This window comes from Cydia strobilella, chromosome 4, assembly GCF_947568885.1.
Source record: "Cydia strobilella chromosome 4, ilCydStro3.1, whole genome shotgun sequence".
Taxonomy (NCBI): domain Eukaryota; kingdom Metazoa; phylum Arthropoda; class Insecta; order Lepidoptera; family Tortricidae; genus Cydia; species Cydia strobilella.
The window spans coordinates 5,422,755-5,447,751 of record NC_086044.1 but is presented as its reverse complement, the minus strand read 5'-3'; the positions used below and the strand labels follow the sequence as shown (position 1 = coordinate 5,447,751).

Genomic DNA, 24,997 nt, shown 5'->3' with positions numbered 1-24,997 from the left:
GGTTTAAGAAGCTCAATCTAGTGATTTGCGCCAGATGTAAGAAGAATGTACGGCGATCGCGGATTTGTGTACTTGGCGATATGTGCTCTTTCCCCCTCTCTTGCACGCTCCGTTTGTTTGACCAATCTACACACTTCCGCAACTACATTTTATGTTGTAAACGCCCGGATTTTGGTACGGAATGACATCTTTTGGACTGCGTAAAAGGACTATAGTTACCTGATTTTACGTTACTTATTTTCTCCAAACTGAAAACAGTTTGTTGGCGAATAGTGCGCTCTGAAATTATTATATGTAGGTATGTAGATACTTTCATTCCATGTACTACAGAATAGAGTAGATACAGAACAAACTGTATATTATTATACATACTTAGGTTAAATTTAATCTATTTGTTGTTTTTGCAATCACATTTCTTTGTTTTGACAAAGTTTTTAGAGACGACGTTAAATTACTTTTTTCTAGTTAGGTGCTAAACTACTTAATTGTATTTTAATCACTAGTCAAATTCAAAGCGTCTATAAGCTGCAGTAACCGAGTACATGTGTCTTAATGTAAAAACCCGGTTTTAATTAGTTCCATTTAACCCTTTAAAAGAGCAAAACAAAGACAAGCATGGTAATACACCAATTTAATCAAAAACATTATAGTTTTATGAACAATAATAATGTCCAATTAACTCGAAAACTAGTAAATTACGCAACATTAACTCGATATGGCTGATCGACAGCTTTTCGAAAATAGCCCTTATATACACGGATTAAGATCTCTGTCAATCATCTTTCAGGGTTGGCCCACTTAATTCCTGATTATTTGAAACGCTAGCGATTCACAAAGGTTGTCGACCACTTGATAGCCAAACTAGTACCAGTTTAATTCTGTCCTCTATATTCCCATCATCATCAGTCTATACTAGTATACACCGCCGCCTTCTAGGCCATCCTTCATGCATCACAACAGAACTAGGGTTAGGTACTGTATGAAAAAAAAAATCCTGACAAAAGATATGCTGTAGATACACCATAATCTCCTCTTTTCTCAGCCCAAATCCAAACTTTTAGCTAACTTCTAGTGTTTAGTGGAGGACCCTGACACTCACCAAGTCCTCCGCAATCCTGACAAAGGACCAAAAATCCTGACATGTCGAGGGAAATCCTGACATATGGCAACCCTAATCACGACAGGCAGTGGGCTATAGTCCTCATGCGGGATAGGTATTCTGTACAGTCGCAAAAATATCACGATCTTATTTGTAGAACCATAAGAGCGAGCCATATATTTGTACCATCGCGTCTTGATAACGCATGTATGTCAAATGGGTCGTTCGAGCGCTTTAACATATTTTATTTTAAATACATTTTGACGAATTGGTCAAAGTTTTTAAATGTATTTTTAGTTTTTAGTAAGTATTTAGAAGTTTTGTAATATAAAAATCAAAAATGTTCACCAGTGTGATTGTATCCAACTGAATAATGATCACAAACGTAAGATGTAAGAGTCAAATTATGCTAGAATCCGTGTAATTTTTATAGAAATTTGACATGAATGATGACATTGCCACACTTTATCATCGCAAATGCCATGCAGAGTTAGCTTGGTCCGACTAGGAGCAACCTTAAAGGACCATTCTTTGTGAATAGATCAGGTGATATAAATTTCGAACGCACTATACTTTGATTAGTATAACGAGCCAGCAGACTGTTTGATGACCGAATTAACATTTATAGAAATTAATCGATTCCGTATATCGATTATAATATTCGATGAATCGAGCAGTAAATGTCTCGTTAACTAATGGGAACATATGGGCGAAGCATGGGAAACAGTAACTAAAGGTTTCCTGTTTATTTTGGATTAGTTATTATGGAAATTTACAATAGTTGTATAAAATGAGAGTCAGTTTTAAAAAATGAGGATTGACGCGGCCTTTGATTTCGTCGATGGTCGATCTCAATCAAGGATAATCGCTTCGGTTCATTCATAAATTGTTTAGGTAAAAATAATGGAGCCGACATCTAATTCGCATTTCTTTAATGAAAATAAGTGAGATAAGTTCTCTGATTATTCTCCATTCATATACGGCAGATGCTTTCTTTGTAAATAGTGGTTCTTGAGTTAGATCACCGAGCAGAAAAAAAGTTGACTGTATAGGTAAGTGATTAACTTCTGAAATAACAGAAAATATTGGCTTCAGATTCTCCTCTGCATAGACATTTTTGTTTTACTTTTACAAATGAATTTTGACGGAGGATCTAGCGTGACTTTGTGGATGGCATTATCATTCATGCCAGCGATAAACTTCGTGGTTTGTAAGCGCGTTGTAGGTATACCTGTTATGATTGCTTCGGTCGCTTTATAATAAGCGACACAAATAAGTATTGCATGCATTGCAGGAAAAAAAAAGATCTTTATTTCTGGCAACTAGTGCCCCTTAAATACCTTAAAACTACTTATAGCATATATATACATATTTTACATTTATTAAAAAATATATTGTACTATTGTGTTGTTGTTGTATACATAAACGCAATATTTCACCGACAAAATAGCAATTTCCTTGTTTTCCACGGCTTCTAAGCAATAGCGACTTAGCGACGTTACATGCTGACGTCACGATGTAATGCCAATTTGTTAGAAGCGTTTCGTCAGTAAAGTGCGGGTGCCAGACTTTGACCATCATTTGTGACTTTTGTATTGCTTTAAGACAATGGGTTCCATACAGATATTTGATTCTCAAAACAAACCTGATCGACTGATACCATTAATAAAAATTTGTGGAAAACCCTTGCAACAAAGAGTTTCCCTTCATTAGACTAGTAATAAAACCGTTTACAACTGCCCATAAACCGACGGTAATGCAAAATAAGGATACCAGTGATTAATCCGAACATCATGCGGGTGTCGGAGCTTTGAAGTAACGCTGCGAGTAGGTACGCAATTTGCAAATAATAAGGAAACGTGGTAGCTTCAATGTGGGCTTGTGGGCTATCCTGTTTTTACGGTACTGTACTAGGTAATGTGCCAAGACAGTAAGGGTCATATACAGCAATTAGGTTCAGATCTTTATATCTTTATAGAATGTCCATCTTCACCACTTAGATGGTTTGCAGTGTTTCTCCAGAAACTTCCTGCCTCGCACAGCTAAATTGTTTAATGAATTGCTGCCTGCGGTATTTCCGGACCGATACGATCTTCGAACCTTCAAGAAAAGAGCATAGAGTCCCATCTTATAGCACGCACGTACAACCCCTCTGGTGTTGCGGGTGTTAAAGAAAGGCAGCTGTTATATCTAATTTTAAAATAAGGTATTAGTTTGGTATAATTCACAGGTGCCTATAATAATCAGCCTAGGTGAGTTTAGTTTATAAACTTAATGCAGAAAGAAATGCATAGTGTAACAAGTAAATTAGCGAAAGGTGCAGAGCCTAACCTTCTAACACAGGGTCGGCAATGTTTAATAAGAGTTAATAATTATCAGGTTTGGCTTAAAAACAGTTGAGGTTAGGGTCGCCATACGCAGGAATGTCAGGATGTCCCCTGACATGTCAGGATTTTTGGTCCCTCGTCAGGATTGCGGGGGGACTTGGTGAGTGTCAGGGTTTTTTCAGAAAGCTGAAGAAGCTTGCCAAAAGTTTGGAATTAGGCAGAGAAAAAACAAAGGTAGCTACAGTATTTAGTGGCGATTTAAAGGACCAGTGGCCCACAAAGATTTTTAAATAAGGGATTTAATGGGGGCTTTTATACTTTATCGTGGTAATCTTAGGTAAATTGTTGAAAAATGTATCGTCCAGGAAAAGTGAGGATATTTATTTATATGATAACCCTATTCGAGTTCAGCTGGGGTAAGAGGAACAACGGAGTTGGTTTTATTCATAGGTGCATATGGTTCATAACTTGATTGTCATTAAAATAAATTCCCATTAAACATAGAGATAGTAGTAAAATATGGATCCGAATGCTGGGCCACGCGAAAATCAGATGAACAAAAACTCCACGTCACAGAAATGAAGATGCTGCGGTGGTCTGGTGGTGTAAGTTTGAAAGATAGAGTCAGAAACGAATACATAAGGGGAACATTTAAAGTTGCGTGTATTACTGACAAGCTTCAAGAAAATCGCTTACGGTGGTACGGTCACGTCATGAGGCGAAACAAAGAGCATATGACAAGAGCCGTAATGGAAATTGAACAACCTAAGAATGGCCCAGGACGCCGACCGACTACCTGGATGGGGATCATTTCCAAAGACATGAAGACGACGGATTTAAAACCAGAAATGACACAAAAACGCCCAGAGTGGCGTTTACGGACTAGGAGGGCCGACCCCAAGAGACATGGGAAATAGGCTCAGGAGAAGAAGATAGAGATAGTAGTAAAAAACTTTTTTAATATAGCCACACTAAAAAAAAATCAAAAACGATATTAATGTCTAAAACTCTTAATACATCCCTTATTAGACAACGGTAAATTTAACTCTACATTACATAAAGTAGGTAATCATAATCTCTATACCGGCTGTAAAAAAATAATTTAATGCAAAGAAAAATTGCACTTACACTACCCATACACTATCCTCTTTACACCCAAACGAACATAACATGCCTCTCTTTCTAATGTCTATACGCTGTTTTAAAATCACTTTTGAAGTTTAGTTGCTAGGTAAACTTAACTATTTTACTTTATAATTTTGAACTATATGTATAACTATTTTAAGTTGATTTTTGTTTGTAGGTTTAGACACAATTGGAACTTAATCGATGGCGGCAACTTTGAAGCATTTATTTTTACATCCAATTCGCGTAAAGGTGTTATATTAATAAAGGTAATCGCGTACTTTCCCATGCTAAATCAAAAGGTCGTATCTTCATACGAATCACATAGTAACATAAGACGTTTTAGGCGGCTGCATTTCACCATGCCGCTTGCGCTTTGGCAGTTTACTATAAGCGTAGAGTCACTTCTTGTCCAGCCTAGGCTGATCCTCGTTAACGTATATTCATTAAGGATCTCAAGGCCACTATATACTGGATGTTAATGTGTGTTATATGTGATGAGATGGGAGTAACTGCGCCTGAGGATGTAACGTACGCATAGTAATTGTGCAGTAAAGTACAATGTTGCTTGGTGAGATATTTTGCAAGGGGTACTGTAAAGGGACTTCATTAGTATTGGCGGTATTTATTAAATTATCGTGGAAAGTATGTTTTAAGGCCGTTCCATCGGTTTTCCGCGGTCACTGTCACATTTCGCAAGAAAGAACAAGAAAGATCATACGCGCCAAGTGTCAATTTTGATCGAATTTTGTCGATTTTTATTTATTTTAAAATACGGTACCTTACAATATCGAAATTAGAAAGCTATGAAATTACTATTTAAGTTAAGATTGTTTTTTCTTCTTATTTTGTTTATAGTATCACATAATAAATAACCGAGTAAAGTAGGATTAAAAGTCCGAGTTAGACGTTACTTTGGGAATTAATTGTATCGAGCGAGATGTCATAATTCGTGTATCGGAAGCTATATTATTAAAGATAATATAGTCAAGAACTACATATATTTTGCCGTGCGGCCATATTATAAGTATACTTACTAAAATAATCATAATTATAAATTCTAGGAGCGGTAAATAGTACATGAAAATGGATTATCTATTTCACAATTTTCTTCAAGGTACAGTCAACTATAGGTACAGTCAGCAAAACTATTCAGTCAGCACCCCTGCATGTATATTTAAATTTGTGTGCAGGACTGCTAAGCTAATAGTGTTACTGGCTGTAGGTACATACCTACATACATACATACATGGCTGTGACTGGAAAATAAATACCTAGTTTTGGAGTTAGACCAAGCTAAGTTGGCAGCGATTTTGATAGCCCAGATGGCGTAAGTGATATTTTAAACGTCAAACTTCTATGAGATTATGACGTATAACACTTGAACCGTCTGGGCTATGAAAATTACTGCCAACTTAGTTTGTTCTAACTCTATCATTCCGTTACAAACCAAAACTAACTCTCATTTTCCTTGTGTTTTTTCCTGTGTCATTTTCCTAAAGGTTAGCTGGAAGAGATCTCTATTAGGGATAAGTTCGCCTAAGTATTATAATACTTAACTACAGCTTTTACCCTGTTATATCTATTAGTGTAAACTTGTTGATGTGCAATAAAGTGACATACATACATACATACATACATAAATTACAAAAACAGGTACGCCAACTTCGTTTACGATCATTTTTATACGTGTTGTTTTTGTCAGCTAATTTTCGAAGCTTATAAAAGTCACAATTTTATATCTATTTCGACATAAAATCGATGTTCGTCATTCGATTGTGATTAATCGAAAAACACTTTAAACTCGCTCACTACACGAATATATTCTTGTATCGATAAGACTAAGAGACATCGAGACGAAAATACTGGCCGATAATAGTAACTCATTCGCAGAAAAAAAAGGAAAATAATAAAATGCATCATTGTAAACTAAACCATAAAACTGTCGTGTTAAGGTTTAAATTTGTTTAGAGTTAAGTATAAGAAATGCAAGTAATTTTTTGGCGATGTTGATTAAAGCATTAGCAGGCACGCGCCAGATAGTACAAACAAATGTCGTACATTAGAAGAGATTAGATCGATGTTAACTAAGAGGACCAGTCTTAAATCTAAAAACACGTGTCTGAATAATTATGTAGGTATCAGGAATTAATCGACTGTAGTTCTGTAGAAAAGTTTGTAAGCTAATTCTGATTCGTGCCGGCATTTGTGCTGTTTTCAAAATTAAAAGGGTACTTATTGTCGACCGGTCTGGCCTAGTGGGTAGTGACCCTGCCTGTGAAGCCGATGGTCCTGGGTTCGAATCCCGGTAAGGGCATTTATTTGTGTGATGAGCACAGATATTTGTTCCTGAGTCTTGGGTGTTTTCTATGTATTTATGTATTTGTATATTATATATATCGTTGTCTAAGTACCCACAACACAAGCCTTCTTGAGCTTACTGTGGGACTTAGTCAATCTGTGTAAGAATGTCCTATATTTATTTATTTATTTATTTATTATTGTCGCTCGACAATACGGCGCTATTTCCTTAAAGCTTCAATTTGAAATCAACCTTATCGACAACCGACAATGTGGTACCTTTTACTTGAAAACGTCACATTTAGTTTCGAACGAAAAAATCGTATTTTCTCTGATAGACTAAGAAGGGAAGGAGACGAGACTGTTGTTTTAAAACATCTGTTGTATAATATACAACAGGGGTTGTAGAAGTTAATTTGCTAAACAATAAGTAGGTATGTTTATCAAAATTGTAAGACACAATTTTAAAGCTATCTATATAGGTATGTATGTTCTATAATATAATGTTATACTTGCATGATTAATGCTTACCTTAATATATCCGCTTCAAAGACAGTTTTTAGATAACCTAGGTAATTATTTTATGCTTGCTACTTACAGTTTTAAGTTTAGTTTGTAGTTTTTAGTATTAAGTACTTATGTTGCTACACCCTTCCAGGGTACATGTTCACAAAAATTGGTGTAAATACTTAATATTTTGTCCATGTGTGCAAATAAATGAAATGAAATGAAATGAAATTTACTGTAAATGCAACAAACGTAAAATAGTTTCTTCACCACAAACAAAACCAAGGCGAAGCTATAGTAACACTGTCGCTCAATTTTGCCTGATTAATTCTAACGATCACAATATACATAGGTTCTTATAAATTGTCATTGATGTAATTTGTACTGTAATCTACTAGTACTAGTATGTACTAGTTACTAGGAGTCGAAGTGGTCGCCATGGTCGAAATCGGCCGGAAGGATCACTGTAATCATATGTTGTGAAATAAATATATCTAATCTAATCTAATCATTTAGAAGTCGTACGCCTTACGCAGCTGCTGAAATTCGGCATCCATCCTGCTATGCTACATGACTGCCATGGCATGCTGTCATTGCCTAAGCTATCAACATGTTCTGTAATAAAAGCAACAAACGCATAATAGTTTCGTCACCACAAAGCAAAACCAACAGCTTTGCTTTGATTCTTGGTAGGCTCTCGAGGCGATAGTTATAGTTGGCCGCTCAATTCCGCCTGATTGCCACGGAAGTCGCGTGCGACGATCGGTCGCAACGCAATGGAGCCCGTAACGAGATTCACGTCGAGCTGCGAAGGTCTGCTCGATGTCTGCATCTGTCTTTGATGTTAGTTTGAGTGGAATTGTTAAACAAAGAAAGAGGCAAACGAGCAGACGAATCGCCTGAGGGCCTACCGCGAACCACGTTTGACGTGTTGCCTCTCTGTCGCACTCGTAAATTCATACGTAAGTGTGACAGGGAGGCCATAATTACCGTCGCTCTAGACATCTGCAACACCGGAGGGGTTACAAATGCGTTGCCAACCTTTTTTTCTACTACGTTGGTGGCAAACAGGCATACGGCCCGCCTGATGTTAAGCAGTCTCCGTAGCCTTTGTACGCCTGCAACTCCAGAGGAGTTACATGCGCGTTGCCGACCCTAACACCCCGCACCCTCGTTGAGCTCAGGCAACCTTACTCACCGGCCGTAACAACACTATGAGGGCCTAGTGTTATTTGACTGCATCCCCAGTTGGGCTCTACTCTGGATCTGGAATGGCATCCGCTGTGCTGTGTGCTGTGTGTGTTTCACCTATGGAAATGCGCTCTTTTCTTGAAGGTATGAAGGTTGTATCAGTCCGGAAATATCGCGGGCGAGAGTTCATTCCATAGTTTAGCTGTGTGAGGTACGTAATAGTTTCTGGAGAAGCACATTTGCACAATTGAGGACTGCCAATCATCTCTAAGTGGTCTAATGTTGTCGCGTAGAGTATTTCTGCAAAAGTCTGAAATGCGTCTTTTTTCTCTGGGGTGGAAAGATCTAATCTGTTGCTTTCGTGAAAACCAATGCATGCGCCAATTATAAAATTATGTCGTCAAAACATAAACTTGAGCTCAAAAATGTTACCCACGGTTCATGAGATAGAGTAAATAGACAAATTGGCGTCTCTTTTAATCTGTTAAGATGGGGGTCTGCTAGCAACTAGATATTTTATTTTGTTGTAGATTTTTTTTTAATAAAATTTGGCTGGTTTGAAGAGCTCATCAGTCTGGGTAGAATAAATACGAAATCTAGTAACTCAATGGTAGATTTTTAGGACATACCGGTGAAATTGTGTAAAGAATAGGGTAGGGTAGAGTTCTATCTAAACCAAATTTAATCGATATTTGAAAAAAAAATCCTCAAATGACCACAGTTTTATGAATAATACTTTTGAAGCGATACTGAACAGCACTGTGTACTTAATAGATTATTTCTCCATAACAAGCATTTCGTAGCTCCGTGGCTCTTGGTAGAGGCAGACCAAACCGCAAGTGTCTTAGGCGAGACAATCACCGCTCGATAAAGAAAACCATCCCAATCTAATTGCGAAGGAAACGGACGGAATTATGAAATTTGATTATTCAATGTTTACACTGTCCGGAATGATTTGCGGTCGTATTATTTTAAAATGATAACTGGTTTGAAATGTTTCATACCACAATTAGGGACCGTATGGGATGTCCCTAGTTCCGTGGTGTTGGATGGGTGCTGACTGGTGTGGGATGGCATGTGTGTAGAGTAGATACAGTCCACTCCACGGAACCCTCGCGAGGGCAGCGGCAGCGGCAGAGGTGGAGCCAGAGATAAGGTACGAAGAAGTTTTTTTGTCAAAAGTATCATTTTTTGATATAAGCTCTTGTTGCTCTACAGTCAGCAACAAAAGCTTATATCAAAAATGATACTTTAAATGTTTCCTTATAACAGGCAATTAATACTCATCGAGACAATTCTATCAAAAATGATGATCGACGGCGCCTTTCAAAGATTGCATATACTGGAAATTTGGACCGATACGACTGTGATCCGGGTGGCCTAGTTGGATATGACGTCTGCTTTAGTCACTTTTTTTCGTAAGGTAAAAGGTCCTTCACAATAGGGCCTGTTAATAGTTATTGCGAGTTCATACATTTGCCACTTAACACAAAAACTGTTTCCAGGTGTTTTCGTTTCGTTTACGTAAAAATACGATCTGTGATTTTAAAGAAAGGCTGTGAACAAATTTTGTTGCAATGGTGTAAGAGAAACCTTCTGTGTAAGCTGAAATCCCCCGTGTATTCCCACATGTGTTGCAGCAGCAACAATCAGTGTTCGTTAAGAACAAGGCCAGACTACCGTGCAGGGCGGGGCGGGCGTAATTACGGAATTTAATATGGCCACTCGGCCTCTGTCCGGCGACTCATCGTACTCATTAACAGTGGACAGTTGCTGACAAAAGCGCTACTGTAAAAAAAAAACACTGGTCATTAAGGGTAACACGAACCCGCCGCCAAAAAGCCGCTCTCATATTATTGAAGTTACGCTCATTTGCAAACATGTTATTAAAATACATGAAATTTGACATGAACATTCAATTAGTAATATAAAGATAAAAATAGCTTATTATTCAAGTAGGCATATTACAAATTACAATGCGCTTATGTACTTCAAATAAATACGCCGGCTCTAACCCCAAACCTCTGCCTCGAGAAGATTTAAATCCCCTCTCAATTGGAGGAGGGTACCTATGTATAGTCTACTTTTCATTGTTAGAAATTGTAATTACAAGATCTGGGGGCACGGCCGTGCCCCCGCCCAGACGAGACAAAGGGCAAAAGGCAGTGCATATCTTTTCTCGGCACGTTTCGCCGTGTTTTCGAACCCTCATAGTTTCGGCTTGGACAATGCTAGAGAGCTGAATTTTTTTGTATACCATGTACTCAGTAGACTTATCAAAAACACCAAGTTTTATTAAGCTACCTATTATACTTAAAATTTTATAGTATCTTAATTTTCACTGTCCGAAACACATGAAATTCGCGTCATAGAAAATACAGACTACTTCCTGAAGTCTTAGAATGGTGAAATTTGGCATGTAGAGATGGTTCGGTATGCAATCACATATGGTGACCAGAAATCTGTGACTTTCGCCCTGCAACCCCTTAAAATGGGGGTACCTAAAAATACCCATAAACCTGGAAACATTGGTTCCTGAAGTCCTAGAATCGTGAAATTTTGTGTGGTAGCAGTGATCGGAATGCTAATAAAAAAACAACGATAAAAAAAGGCAAAAAGTTTTCAAAGTACAGATTTGAACCAGGTTCACAAAAACCAGCCAGGTAGCACCCTCTATATTGGCACTGTTTCTTGCACGAATTAATAAACTAATGAATATGAAATGACAGCTTTTTAGCGGCATACATTAATAGCAACTTTCCATTCCAATAGGGTTTTACCGGTTGACATTTTTAGAATGAATATCAACTGTAGGTAACATATACCACGGTTTAAAATAGAATGTCAAAGTTATGAAACATAGACTGTTCTTTAATTATTTCAAAATAGCTCGCCTAACACTAATCTAATACAGCTACTCAACACTGGATGGCGCCGTAATAAACTTTAAAAAATATATTAAAATCGCTTACTTATCACACGCGAGTGAAGGGCTAAACAAACCGGTATAAGTAAGCTCTCCGATTACGCTTATTTTGTTACGGAGCTTACGGTCAGGTTACACTGGTGGATCCGAGATATCTACACGCCTACGAGTAGCCAGCTGTTGAGAACTCTGTCTGACACACCAGTGACGGCAGTGACGTCCGAAAATAAAAGGTCATATGTGAATGTAAGCTTCCTATCATGATATGACTATTTACCGTTCGCAGTAGCATTTGAGAAGCGTAAGTTATTTGACATTTAGGATATCGAATATTTTAGACAAATATAAAGAATAACGACCTGGTGGCCTAGCGGTAAGAGCGTGCGACTTTCAATCCGGAGGTCGCGGGTTCAAACCCCGGCTCGTACCAATGAGTTTTTCGAAACTTATGTACGAAATTATATTTATCAGTCGCGTTTCCGTGAAAGAAAACATCGTGAGGAAACGGGATTAATCCTAATAATGGCAATCGCTTTCGTAAAAATTTGTGCCTTCGCTTATTACCTATTCTTGGAATTAGTTGCCAAGCGGACCCCAGGCTCCCATTAGCCGTGTCGTGACTAAAAATGCCGGGATAACGCGGTGCCGCGAGATGGTGAACTTTAAACACAAGGGAGGTTCTGTGAGCTGTAGAACCTCGCGAACATAGCCTAAATAAGTCTAGCCTATTAGAAAAAAACATAAAACTGTACTTTTTGTTTTCGGATGTCACAGTGCCATCAAACAGTTCCCAACGATTGGCAACTCGCGCCGTGTAGAGACCGCGTGCCGTGCGCCGTGGTGCGCCGCACCAGAGTAACGCGGCCGTAAGATCCGTAACAATGTATGCATATTCGGAGAGCTCATTTATATACCTGTTTTTTTAACTCTTGACTCGCGTGTGATAAGTGAGCGATTTTAATATTTTTTTATTAAATTCTGCTCACAAAATTTCGCGAAAATAAGTTGAGTAATACCAAAGTATCTATCTTTAGTAATACGTACGACTTATACAGAAGAACAGCCGGAGAGCCGGAACGGCGCGCACTTCGCACTCGCTAAAATCAAATTTTAATTTAAAAAATACATGTCAAACTCTAATCGTCGCACTACAAAGCCGCGGTTTTCCAACAGCACCACGATAACACGTAGGTACGTACCTACACACCAAAGGTATCTAAATCCCTAGGTGAAATTTGGCTACTTATTCTCCATTAAGAATTAAATATCTAAATAGATAAAAATTCTGCATTAGATGTTTGCATGTAGATAGAACACATGTCTCAAAAAGAAAAAAATGCCTAATGATATCGAAACCGCTACTTCTTTAGGCGCTGATCTACAATGACTCCGTGATTTTGTATATTTTCCAAAAATGGAATATGTACTTAGTCGTAAACATGAACACAAAATTCAAAAAAATCGATTGACTGAGCTGAATCGGAGACCTTCAGTAACGCTTACTTCATTAAAAACAATTCCGATTATAGTAATAATGCTTTAAAATTTCTAGAAACTTACAATTTATAATACATAATATTCCTGACTTATAATTTACATAGGCCCTACATATATAGCGCTAGCAATACGTAAGTTTTATAAAAATCTAATGTTAAAATATTTTAAATTATGCCTGTTTACATGATCCTGTATTATCGTAGATTCTATAAACGAATAATTGTCATTTCTAGCTGGTATATCAACTCTTACAAAAATGAATGAAATCCCACCAAAAACATTTCATGTAAAGTGTTGCCAAGACCAGGCACATAAAGCTTTTACACTAAAAAGCTATCAGATCCCGTAGTAGGTACCAAGACTTACTCTGTAAGTCCTAACTTTATAAGCTCTAACTGTATAAAGCCAACATCTTGGTCAAACGTACAGTACGGCTTGGCCGTTTCGTTGCAGTCACATAAACACTCCCTCGGTGGACTTGTTGTACAAAGTAGTAACACAAGTCTTTCAAATTCTGAGTGTCAGGGAAGGGATTGTCCAATTTGTCCATTTGACAGCAACGAAACGGCCAAGCCGTACTGTACGTTTGACCAAGATGTTGACTTTATACAGTTAGAGCTTATAAAGTTAGGACTTACAGAGTAAGTCTTGGTACCTACTACGGGATCTGATAGCTTTTTAGTGTAAAAGCTTTATGCGCCTAGTCTTGGCAACACTTAACATGAAATGTTTTTGGTGGGATTTTTATTAACTTGCAATGTACCTATGTATGTATCTATGTATGTACTTCTTTATGTAACTATGTTTGTACGGGTCAAATCTTGTAAGTTAAATTTGACCCTCTTCCCGACTTCCAATGAAGCTGAAAATTTGCATACACATAATAGTCGGGTGACAATGCAATATTAAAGTACCATCGAGCTGATCTGATGATAGAGACAGGAGGTGGCATAGGAACTCTGTGATACAACAACGAAACCTAATTGTGTTTGGGGTTTGTAGAATTGTCTCGATGAGTATTAGTTGCCTGTGGAAAAAAAAAGTACAGTCAGCGATAAAAGCGTGTACCAAAAATGAAATTTTTGCCAAAAACTTATTTTACATACTAAACTTCTACTCACACTAATGTATTTGTATTACATCAATTTCTCACAAGTCTCACAACGAAAACTACTAATACACATAGGTAGATATGTTCAACTATCTAATATACCTAAGTATGTCATTTCAGAATTGTATGGCGGCGGCTTACGTCTGATTGTTAAACTAATTAGTCATCACAAGCGGTGGTATGTAATTCACACATAATACATAATATGTTATCTGCCTTACTCTTTCGTGCGCACTGATAATGAAAACATAATCCTGAAAATTAGTGTTAGTTATTTTAGAATTACGTCAGCAATTAATGTAAAACATTAGGTTATTTATTTTATTGAGGATGTGATACAAGTTCGTAAATTATTTAAAAAAACTGAAATCGATGTATTTTATACTTTTTCCTGGGGAAGTACTACGAGGTGCAATTTTCTAAGTATCACAATACTTATAGACTACTTAAAACTCTTCAAAGTATGTATTAAAAGTTATCATCCTATACGTATACTTGTGTATTAGCTGTGGCTCGTACTATGGCATAAATACAGGTGCCATCCGTGCCATTAATTACACAAGCATTTTGTAGGCGACTGTACTGGCATACTGCGCGATGTAAATTGAATTAGTGGGCGTGTTCGGGCGGCGATGACCCGTCCGACTGTACCTACATCTGTGCTTACATGACGTGCATTATGAGATTTATGAGGAAACACGTTTCTTACCTACGAGCCTACGATTGCAAAAGTTTCCGAAATCTCCATAATAATTGCGTAACAGTAAGTAGGTACTAATGCACTGTGTAATTAATTCATAAAAGTACACAAAAAAAGTACCACTAGTACTACCAATAAAAAAAAGAGAAGATTCTCGTTTCTCTACCAAATAAACAAATCCTACCTAAAATCGTGACATAATCTGACCTAACCCCAATTACAGGGTACCTAATTGTAACCCCAACCAGGCTAATTATGATAACTACATCGTAATGAGGCAACAACCAACACTTGCGGCTTCAAATCGAGCAAGCCTGAGATTAGTGCTAATGCTACCTTAGTTGACAAGTACTTTTTAGGGTTCCGTACCCAAAGGGTAAAAACGGAATCCTATTACTAAGACTCCACTGTCCGTCCGCCCGTCTGTCCGTCTGTCTGTCACCAGGCCGTATCTCACGAACCGTGATAGCTAGACGGTTGAAATTTTCACAGGTATAATATGTATTTCTGTTGCCGCTGTAACAGCAAATACTAAAAAGTATGGAACCCTCGGTGAGCGAGTCCGACTCGCAATAGGGTATTTGACAACATTAAAAATATATAAAGAATTGCTGTCATCCTGAAAGATAATAAACTAATAAAGTATATTTCACTATATTTGAATGTAAATTATGTTTTTTTTTTTGAAAATAAACGAAAGAAAATTTAATATTTTTTGAAATTTCATCAGGGACGTGAACGCTCTGTGATTGGTCAACGCTCGGATGACGTCACACGCGGGTAAATTCTTGATTGTCTTGAGTGTTTTAGCAGTTTTATTTGTATTTAGTTAATTTTAGTTATTGTTCCACAGTTTTCTGATATATTTTACAGTGAAATAATGAATTCAATGCACATAAACCATAAGATTAACTAAGGTCATTGACTGAGTTTACTTGCGCACACTTACTTGTGTCACGTGATTAGAAAACCCCTTTGCGAAAACAGCGTTTAAGGCGCGTTCAAAATAAATAAACTTTGACATTGTTTTTTTAAATATTTAATACAGGAAATTTCACGGAAATATCAATGTACTGTAATTATTAGGTCATTCATAAACAATCAATTAAAACCATTTTCAAAAATTAGTCAAATAGCCTATTCATGTTGGCTTCTTTTTATGAATATACAATACCTACCTCTATAACTTAGACACATGCTGGCTTCTTTTTATAAAAATATTTATAACAAAGAGATTCAAATAATTGTCATACCTGAATGAATAAGATATTCGAGTTTATTTTGGATAATAGTTGGGAGCTTTTGTGAGTTGGGCTGTTTTAGGATACTTCTAATCAATCTAATAATCATCTATTTCACAGTTTAGGAAGAAGGATTATTTCCAAACCGCCTCCAATTTTAACTACCTATACGACTGTCCAACGTGGTTTGACGTTTGGCGCCACGGCGGTAGAAACAAAGGCGCGCGCCGATGATTGCGCGCCGGTGACTTGCGTTTGCGCATGAAAGCAGGGGCAGGGTTCCGCAGGGTTCCGCAGGTTCGCGTTTCGGGATTGATGTGTGTGGAATGGAACTAATGAGGGATAATGTTGGTGGCATGCGTAGAAAAGGGGTTTTAACCGTAGATAATGGTTTTGTGTTAAAATGGTAAATATAATCAATTGTTTGATAAAGGCAGAAACATTTTTGTTAATCTACATACTTAAATTAAGTATTCGTTACCTAATACATTTAAAAACCGCAATCGCAACGATCTACGAGGGTAGAAAGAGGTTTCTGATTTTTCTTTTATGCACGCAGTCACTCAGCATGTCTACTGGTATCCAATGAACCGTTAATTTACAAAATCGGTCAGTATATATTATGTATAAAGTATGTATCTTAATAATATTTATACAAATACTCTCGATCCCGAAGAATTTCGTACCGCCCCAGTCAATGAGAACCCAGAAAACGATATCCATGATGATGACGAAATACTTTTACACAAAGTACTTAGGTACCTAAATGTCTGCGAGAATTTTATTATAACAATGTTTTTTCGTGATATATTAGATATATAGACAGTACCTCATTAATAGATAAAAATAAATGGAAAATATTTGTAGGTGCCCCCTATTGCACTTGCTTGAAAGATCGAATGAATGGTTCAGCGTGAAAATTCACATTTCCCGCGCAACTCCAAACTTTGTAATACTTATTACGTCGGTGTATCACTAACAAAGTATGTACCTACTAATCTATTTATTGATTCAATAGTCGGTCCCTCTGTCGGCGGTAAACAAATACAACGGTAGTTGACCGAGGCACCGCCTTTGTTGCCTCTAAATAAAATAATGAACTGTATATTTAAACGATGACCATGCATATTTCGAACAATTACTCTCTTATTATTAAGATTTAGAACCAAGATAAGGCAGTAAAATAAGCGATTGTCAACTTTCTGTCCCGGTAATAAAGCGTTAAGGCTTAGTGGTTTTGATATAAGTGGATATTAAAAAGAAGCTATGATAGTTCTGAAATTTTATTGAAAACTGCGGCGGCGTGCTTGGGGTAATTAAGGTTTATCAGGGGCAAAAAATTATGTCTATGGAATTTTAATAGAATAAGGCTGAAAGGAAAATATTGTGAGGAAACCTGCATTGCGAAGAAATTCAAAGCTGTGTGCCCAATCCGCATTGGACCTGCGTATAGATAAATATTATTTTGATACGTTTTTCAATATTTGTTGTACGAAATTGTACGAAATGAAAAGGCGTCGAGAAAACTAAAAGATAATAAATAAGGTCCACCGGGATAACTGCAACTATGGATTATTGCGTTTATTTGAGTTAGTTTTAAACAACGCGAGTTACAATAACTCTTGTCATCTAGTGATAAGAGCCTGATCTACCTGGAAATAAAATGTCGTATTTGAGAAATACGAAATAGGTGCAATAAACCCATAGTTGCATTTATGTATTCCGGTTGACATTACTAAAATGTTAGGAAACTAAAATTAACTGAATATAGATATAATATAAAATGAAAATCCGCAAGTTTGTTTATGCTAATCTACGTAGCTAAATAAATATTTCTGGCGAACATATTCTGGCCTGGAGAACAATTGCAAATCAAATTTAAAAGTCTTTTTCCTAGATTAATAATTGACCCTGTGAGTCCAAAACAAACTGCCCCGGGACCTCGGCCATAAATTCAGGGGTCCTTTGTAATGAGCGGATTACCATACAAATAGGATCAGGCCGGTGATTGGGCGCGGCGCCCCGCTGGGGCACTTTGAACGCGCCGCCGTTTCGCGGGTTCGGTTTTTGAAATGTGAATGGGTTCGTGTGATAAAGGTTTTGTTTTAATTTTGAGATAATTTTCTTATAATGTACGTGAATGTATACATAAAGTGGAACTCCAATAAAAATGGCAAATAATGTAAAGAATCCAATTTACTTCGTGATCTCGCAACCTTTTAGAAAAATCGTGATCTTATTAATGGTTTATACCCTTAAATTTATCTTTTATTTTCATCAATTTCTAGTTAAATATATGATAATATTTTATTACTTAATATGTCTGTGAAAAGAATCTTCGTAAAAATGATAGGTTAGGTATATATCAAATGCTAACAAAATCTGTTACCTAGAAGTATTTAATTTTATTTACATTATTTGCCATTTATATTGAAATACACTTTATATGTAGAGAAAGATTGAAAATCCAATTAAATGTGCCACAAGTCGGCCTCAGGCGTAATATGTGTAAAACAAATTTAATTCACGATACTTATTAATTAAATCATTCGAATTTCGAATTGAAAGTTTGCTAGAGTCCGACCAAGCTAACTCTCCATGGCATTTGCAATGACAAAGTGTGGTAATGTCAAATGTCTATGAAAATATGATGTTTATAATGATACTCCCTCCCTCACTAGGTATGTTCTGTTCCTGTCGGTGCAACTGCAAAGTTAGCTTAGACGGTTCTAATTAAATTTCATTGTCTCAACATTGATGTTTCTCCCTACTCACTCAATGTTACAAACTAACATTTACTGCCGCCCCACACTAGCGTCTCCCAAACGTCGGCGTCTAGTCAACTCTATGGCTGCTGCTCGACGCAACGTTGGCGCAACCACTTTACTGCGCAGCAACGCCATTTTCCATAGCGCTGACTATACATACGCCGATGCTCCAAAGACGCTAGTGTGGGGTGGCCCTTAATTATGTGTAAATTTACAAATACGTAGCTTCAGAATAACTGCACTAAACATAGCAAAGTAGAAAGGTAGAGAAATCCGCGTGAGCAGCAACAACGTCCCGAAAAAACTCATTAAACTAAACTTATTTAGTCAGTAATCAGTCATGTATTGCTCATATATTAGGCACATACGGTGAATAATGAACAGCTATGAAGCCTGTAAGGGCACTGCAAATTACAAAATTCTTCTACGATAACACCATGAAATAGGAGGAGAGGAATATAATCTAGAAAGATTCCATTAATTACAGAATCCAAAACATCCATAATTTTGTAATTATGGAATAATATTATCCGACGAGACATGCACCCATACATATTGCGCGTGCGTCGGCGTCCATTGAGATAAAACTGCATTCTGCACTTACTCAAATAGACTTGACTATTTCAACAGCAACGCTAACTAGTTAGCTTAGGGTTGTCGCATTGATGGGAAAAATTGTGTATCCACATTTGACAAAGATATTGTGGAACAGGGGGCCTGTCAGGATGACAACCGGACATTGACAAACGCCAAACATAAAAAAAATGGAGGTCACGTGATAATTTATTTCCATACATTATTATTGTGATTTATTCGTATTGAATTTTATTTATGCCTATTACTTAAGTCCCCGGCAAGCTCGGCCGAATTTCACCTTCTCATACAAACTCTCATTTTAAAACTACGTGTTGGATTGTAATAAAACTTTGCACATACGATGATGAGGTATATCTAGGTCTGTAATAAGTTTATATAGCTCTAGTATATAAAACAAACGAAATGGAACAAAAACAAGTTTTGAATGAAAAATTTAAATTCGCTGTATTTTCTGACCCTATTATGTACGGTAGATGCACAGTTCATTAAACAGCAGTTCTGAATAGCGATGAAATTGTTTTTGAATAAATTATAGAATTAAATTATTTAATGAATTCGTTAAGATTTTAGTCAAATAATTTAAATTATAATTATATTTATTCAAAGTTAAGATGGCGTAACACTTCGTAGTTTCACATAAATCTGGGCCTAGATTTATAAGTTACATGTAAAATAACTGAAATAGCTTTTCCTTAGGACACAGTGCAGCTGACAACCCTTCAAAATAAATCAAAAGTGATAATATACTGTAGCCGCCGAGTGAGACGATGTTTTGAGATTATAAATTCTAGTTAGGTCTAGTAACTAGTAAGTTAGTAAATATTATTTATGCTTGCTCCCAGCCGGTCGTTGACAATCACAAAATCGTTAGTAGCCTTAGTTTAGGGCTACCCCACACTAGCGTCTTTTCAGCGTCAGCGCTATGAAAAATGGCGTCGCTGCGCAGTTGCGCCAACGTTGCGTTGGGCAGCAGCCATAGAGATGACTAGACGCCGACGCTCGGAAGACGCTAGTGTGGAGTGCCTCTTAAGGTACTTACAACATAGGGCCCGGCCCCACTGGTGCGTTGCGTTGCGTCGCGTTGTTTACTTAGTCGCCAGCGACGTCGTAGCGTCGACACAGCGTCGACACTGCGACATTTTGCATGTATTTTATGACATGCCTAATAAAATGCGTTGCGACAACGCGACAGAACGCAACGCGCCATTTGGGGGTCCTTCTCATAATGTAGTTTTACAGAGCTTGGGCCAAAGTTGCAAGTACTGAGTGTATATATATATATATATTTCCAATTTGCTATATGGGGGGTTTCGGAGGCGAGAAAACGATCTAGCTATGTCTTATCTCTGGGAAAACGCGCATTTATGAGTATGGCTCGGTCTCCCAGATATTTAATTTATAATAAGCGAAGGTATCATACTGTTAATAATTTGCTTGCATATATTATATGCGAAGGAGATAATACAAACATGATCAACAAATTAACACTTAATCTTCAATGGAATACTATTAATGTACAAGACATCTGCTCAGCTCCATCCTGGACCCAATTCTCTTATAAAACATAAAACTGAAACATTAATTTATTTACTTATTCTCATTAACTTGTCTCATAATAAACGTCGCCCGACATGCGGCATTACCATAAAATATCCCCTTAAAAACTCTCGACAAGTATTTTTCCCCGTTCCGTAAATTGCATCTATGAAAATACTCTGATCCGGTATCAATAAACGCAATTACGGCTCATTAAAACAAATCGATTGTGTTAAAAAATCGCGCGTATAGAGTAATTGAAGTACGTGTAGGGAGGCGGAGCTTACGCCTTGGAGGCGTAGGGAGGGCCGCGCGCCGCGATGGTCGGAGGGCCGGAGGCCAGTTGCTCGGCACTCGGCGGACTCGGCGCGCGTCGCGCGAATATTCGCACACGGAACAGTGATTGCAAAATACTTGTGCGGAACCGGATTTTTGAGTGACGGTGGACATGTGACCGTAATGGATTTGGAAACTGTAACAGTGCCTTATTTGAACAAACCAAGAAGACAAATCTTGTTTTGATGTTTTTTATGTATTTATATTTTAAAAAAAAAACGACTTAATTGATTAAAACCATAGTACAATTGTGATAAAACCCGTCCGAAACAAACTCGCAATGTCCGGAAATTAAAATGCAAAAACAAATGACAGCCGGTCGGTTTGAACAATTCGAACGCAAACGGTCGACTCCCGAATTCAAAAATGGATCTGACGACGAGGCGAGGGGAGGAGGAGGCGGGGGGAGGGCGAGAGTGTGAGATCACAAAGCCCGAGGTGAAGAAGACTAGCTCGTTCAGCATCAGGAACCTGATGGGGGATTCCGACGGCGCGAGCAACAGCGAAGGTAAGTGGTTCCGCGGAAAAAAATTTGTAGAGATCTACTAACTCCGCACTTTAGTGTGTTGTGGTGTTGTACATTTGGGATACTAAAAGAATTAGCTAGTGAAAACACAAAATAGATAATACTAAAGGGGCCCACTAACTATCACTCCGCCAGACGATATCGGCTTGTCAGTTAGAACAAAAATTTGACAGTTCCGAACAACTGACAGGCCGATATCGCATCGTCCGGCGGACAGATAGTCAGTGGGCCCCTTTATAGTCCTTCGATCTTAGTTAGTGCATTACATTTACGTATGATTCGACGATTAGAAGTAAGCTATTAGGATGTAAATCCAAATTTGTATTTTTTATTTAATTCTCAAACCATTTATTTAATGATAATAAATATCGAACAAACCATTATTATGAGCGTTTTACGTTTTGTTATCTGTCAAAAGCTACTTAAACACGCTCCAAGGTCAAATTCTCCTCACGTGTGAAAGTCAAAAACCGACATTGGCAAATTCACCCCGTGCAAAATTGCGGGGAGTAAAAGCCAGATAGGATAAAAAAAAAAAAAAAAAAAAAAGGTCAAATTACTTTCCTCACTAGTGGATAAAATGCTTTCCGAGGTAGTGAGGGGAAAAATATTTATTTTGCCGGCGGAGAGTTGAAAATTATGCAACTGATACATATTGCGAGTAATCGATCAAAAAGTAGATATGCTACTCACGTCAAAGATAACGTATAGGTACGTATAGTATTTCTAACAAAGTAGAATAAAAAAAACCGGTCAAGTGCGAGTCGGACTCGCGCACGAAGGGTTACGTACCATTACGCAAAAAACGGCAAAAAAATCACGTTTGTTGTGTGGGAGCCCCACTTTAATATTTATTTTATACCGTTTTTAGTATTTGTTGTTATAGCGGCAATAGAAATACATCATCTGTGAAAATTTCAACTGTCTAGTTATCACGGTGCATGAGATACAGCCTGGTGACAGACAGACAGACAGACAGGCAGACAGACAGACGGACAGAGGAGTCTTAGTAATAGGGTCCCGTTTTACCCTTTGGGTACGGAACCCTAAAAATATTAAAATCTGCTTGCTGTCTGTTGATATAAACTGTGTGTGATTTAGACTTTATTCTCAAAGATTTCGAAAAGCGTTATGGTACGCCGAATAGCCCGGTCTAATTCCAAAAATGTATGTTGTCATTAACATTATGTTATGGAACTCTACAAACCTCAACGATAGTTGCATGCGATTTGCGATACATTTCCGGCTACTAAGGTGCAACTAATTCCACCGATCGATCAAATGTCGCAATGTATCAAAAATCGCATACGATATCGGTGGGGTCTTTAGAGGACCTATGATTCATGTTCGTTTTTAGGTTTCCGTACCCAAAGGGTAAAAACGGGACAGGCTGTATCTCATGAACCGTGATAGCTATTAGACAGTTGAAATTTTCACAAGATAATGTATTTTCTGTTGCCGCTATAACAACAAATACTAAAAAGTACGGAACCCTCGGTGGGCGCATCCGACTCGCACTTGTCCGGTTTTTTAAAGAAATTTCGATTTTCGTTTTTGACGGTAGAGCCTTAAGGGGCCCACTGACTATCAGTTCGCCGGGCGATATCGGCCGGTCAGTTGTTCGGAACTGTCAAATTTTTGTTTTAACTGACAGGCAGACTGATGGTTAGATAGTAAGTGGGCCCCTTTAGATCTTTCTAGAATTTAATTTAAAGGCGAATAATGTTCGAGTTACAACTAGTATCTCGAAAATCATGATGACATCATCATCATCATCACCTATAACAATAATTTTATAGTGATTTTAATGACTTACCTAACGACTCTTACAAAGTAACAACAGTTTCCTTGCATGCAGCCATGACACCTGACAGCTCATAAATGAGTTTATGATTGCAATTACGGGCAATATAGCAGAAAGGTTTTGTAGGTCAAATCGTTTTAATTTATTATGCTTGTTGCTAAGTATGTTAGCTAATTATTGTTTTTATGTAAAGTAATTGGTAGTTAGTTTTATAATAAATTTACACGTGTATCAAAATAATCTGTAAATGCAAATTCGATAAAGAAGTTGACTAGCTCCCGCCTCTATAAATTTGTAATATAAACTTAATTAAGCTTTTAGAGAAAATAAAATACGCAAGTAAGAATTAGGTACCTACGAAAAATATCCCTTAGCTGATGCAACTGCTACTTAGGTACCTAATAATAGTAGATTGTAAAACAATAATCATCATCATGTCAGCCGATAGACGTCCACTACTGGACAGCATAGACCTCCCCCAATTGTAAGACAATAGCATAAAACAAACCCTTTTAATACCTAAGATAAAACCGATATAAGCAAAGGGTATTTATTTATTTATTTTTTATTCAGAAAAACAGAGGTACCTAAAATGAACACCATAATGATTTTTCAGGGCATTCCATTTTTTGTGTAGAGTATACAAAAATGTTGACGGAATGGCTTGTACCTATAAGTATATTATGAGTACGGTGAGTACTTACTCTACTCATAACGATGTGACACGGACACAATATAGGCTAGGTATAAAAAACAGCTCCACTTGCTAGACAAAATTATCTGAACATATGCCATTCGTTAATAAAACCCGCATTTTAAAGTGTGAAGCCGATAAAACTACAAGCTAATAATAATTACGATTACGCAACATTTTTCACTTCAGGCAGTTCATTACCCTATCCGGCATCAACCCAATTTACCACTAAACTCACCTGTCCCAACCTACCCCCATCGGCTCCATACACGACAGTAATCACGAAACATGCAGACAAAGCAAATTAAATCTTAATTTGAACAAGTTAAGGTTCCGTTTTGGAAAGTAAAAGAACACGTAGGTCGAGTCTGATTAAATTCTACAAACAATTGAATTTCAATCTTAAGTTGTAGAGTTAAAGTTTAGTTTTGATTGGATTTGGAATCGGGCTAATCGGGTAGCGGGATGTAGTCCAATTTAGTTCAGGAAACAACTACTTATGGAAGTTGTGACGTCATAGGCTGGTACGGTTCGCTCGAAGATTAGTTTGATGGTCATTGTTATTGATAGCGAAGTTTATTCGGTTTGACTGTATGTTCTATATAATTGGGTAGAGGTTCAATCCGCATCATTAAGGCAATGTGACTACGTGCCAAAAGTATCTAGCGTACTTTAATAAAAAGAGATGTAAAATAATTGGAGTATGACAGA

The 24,997-nt window shown here is 37.4% G+C and overlaps 1 protein-coding gene across 2 annotated transcripts in view; it reads left to right on the top strand.

Moving 5' to 3' along the window:
- LOC134741007 (homeobox protein aristaless-like) overlaps positions 1–24,997 on the top strand; it is a 509,271-nt gene that overhangs the window by 378,028 nt on the left and 106,246 nt on the right. Inside the window, exon 1 of one of the 2 annotated variants that reach the window (XM_063673727.1) lies at positions 21,483–21,770. The exons of the other annotated variant lie outside the window; for it this stretch is intronic. Within the exon in view, the coding sequence (XP_063529797.1) occupies positions 21,629–21,770 (142 nt within the window). The 5' untranslated portion in view covers positions 21,483–21,628. Of the gene's footprint in view, positions 1–21,482; positions 21,771–24,997 lie in introns of those variants that run through there. 2 annotated transcript variants of the gene reach the window in all.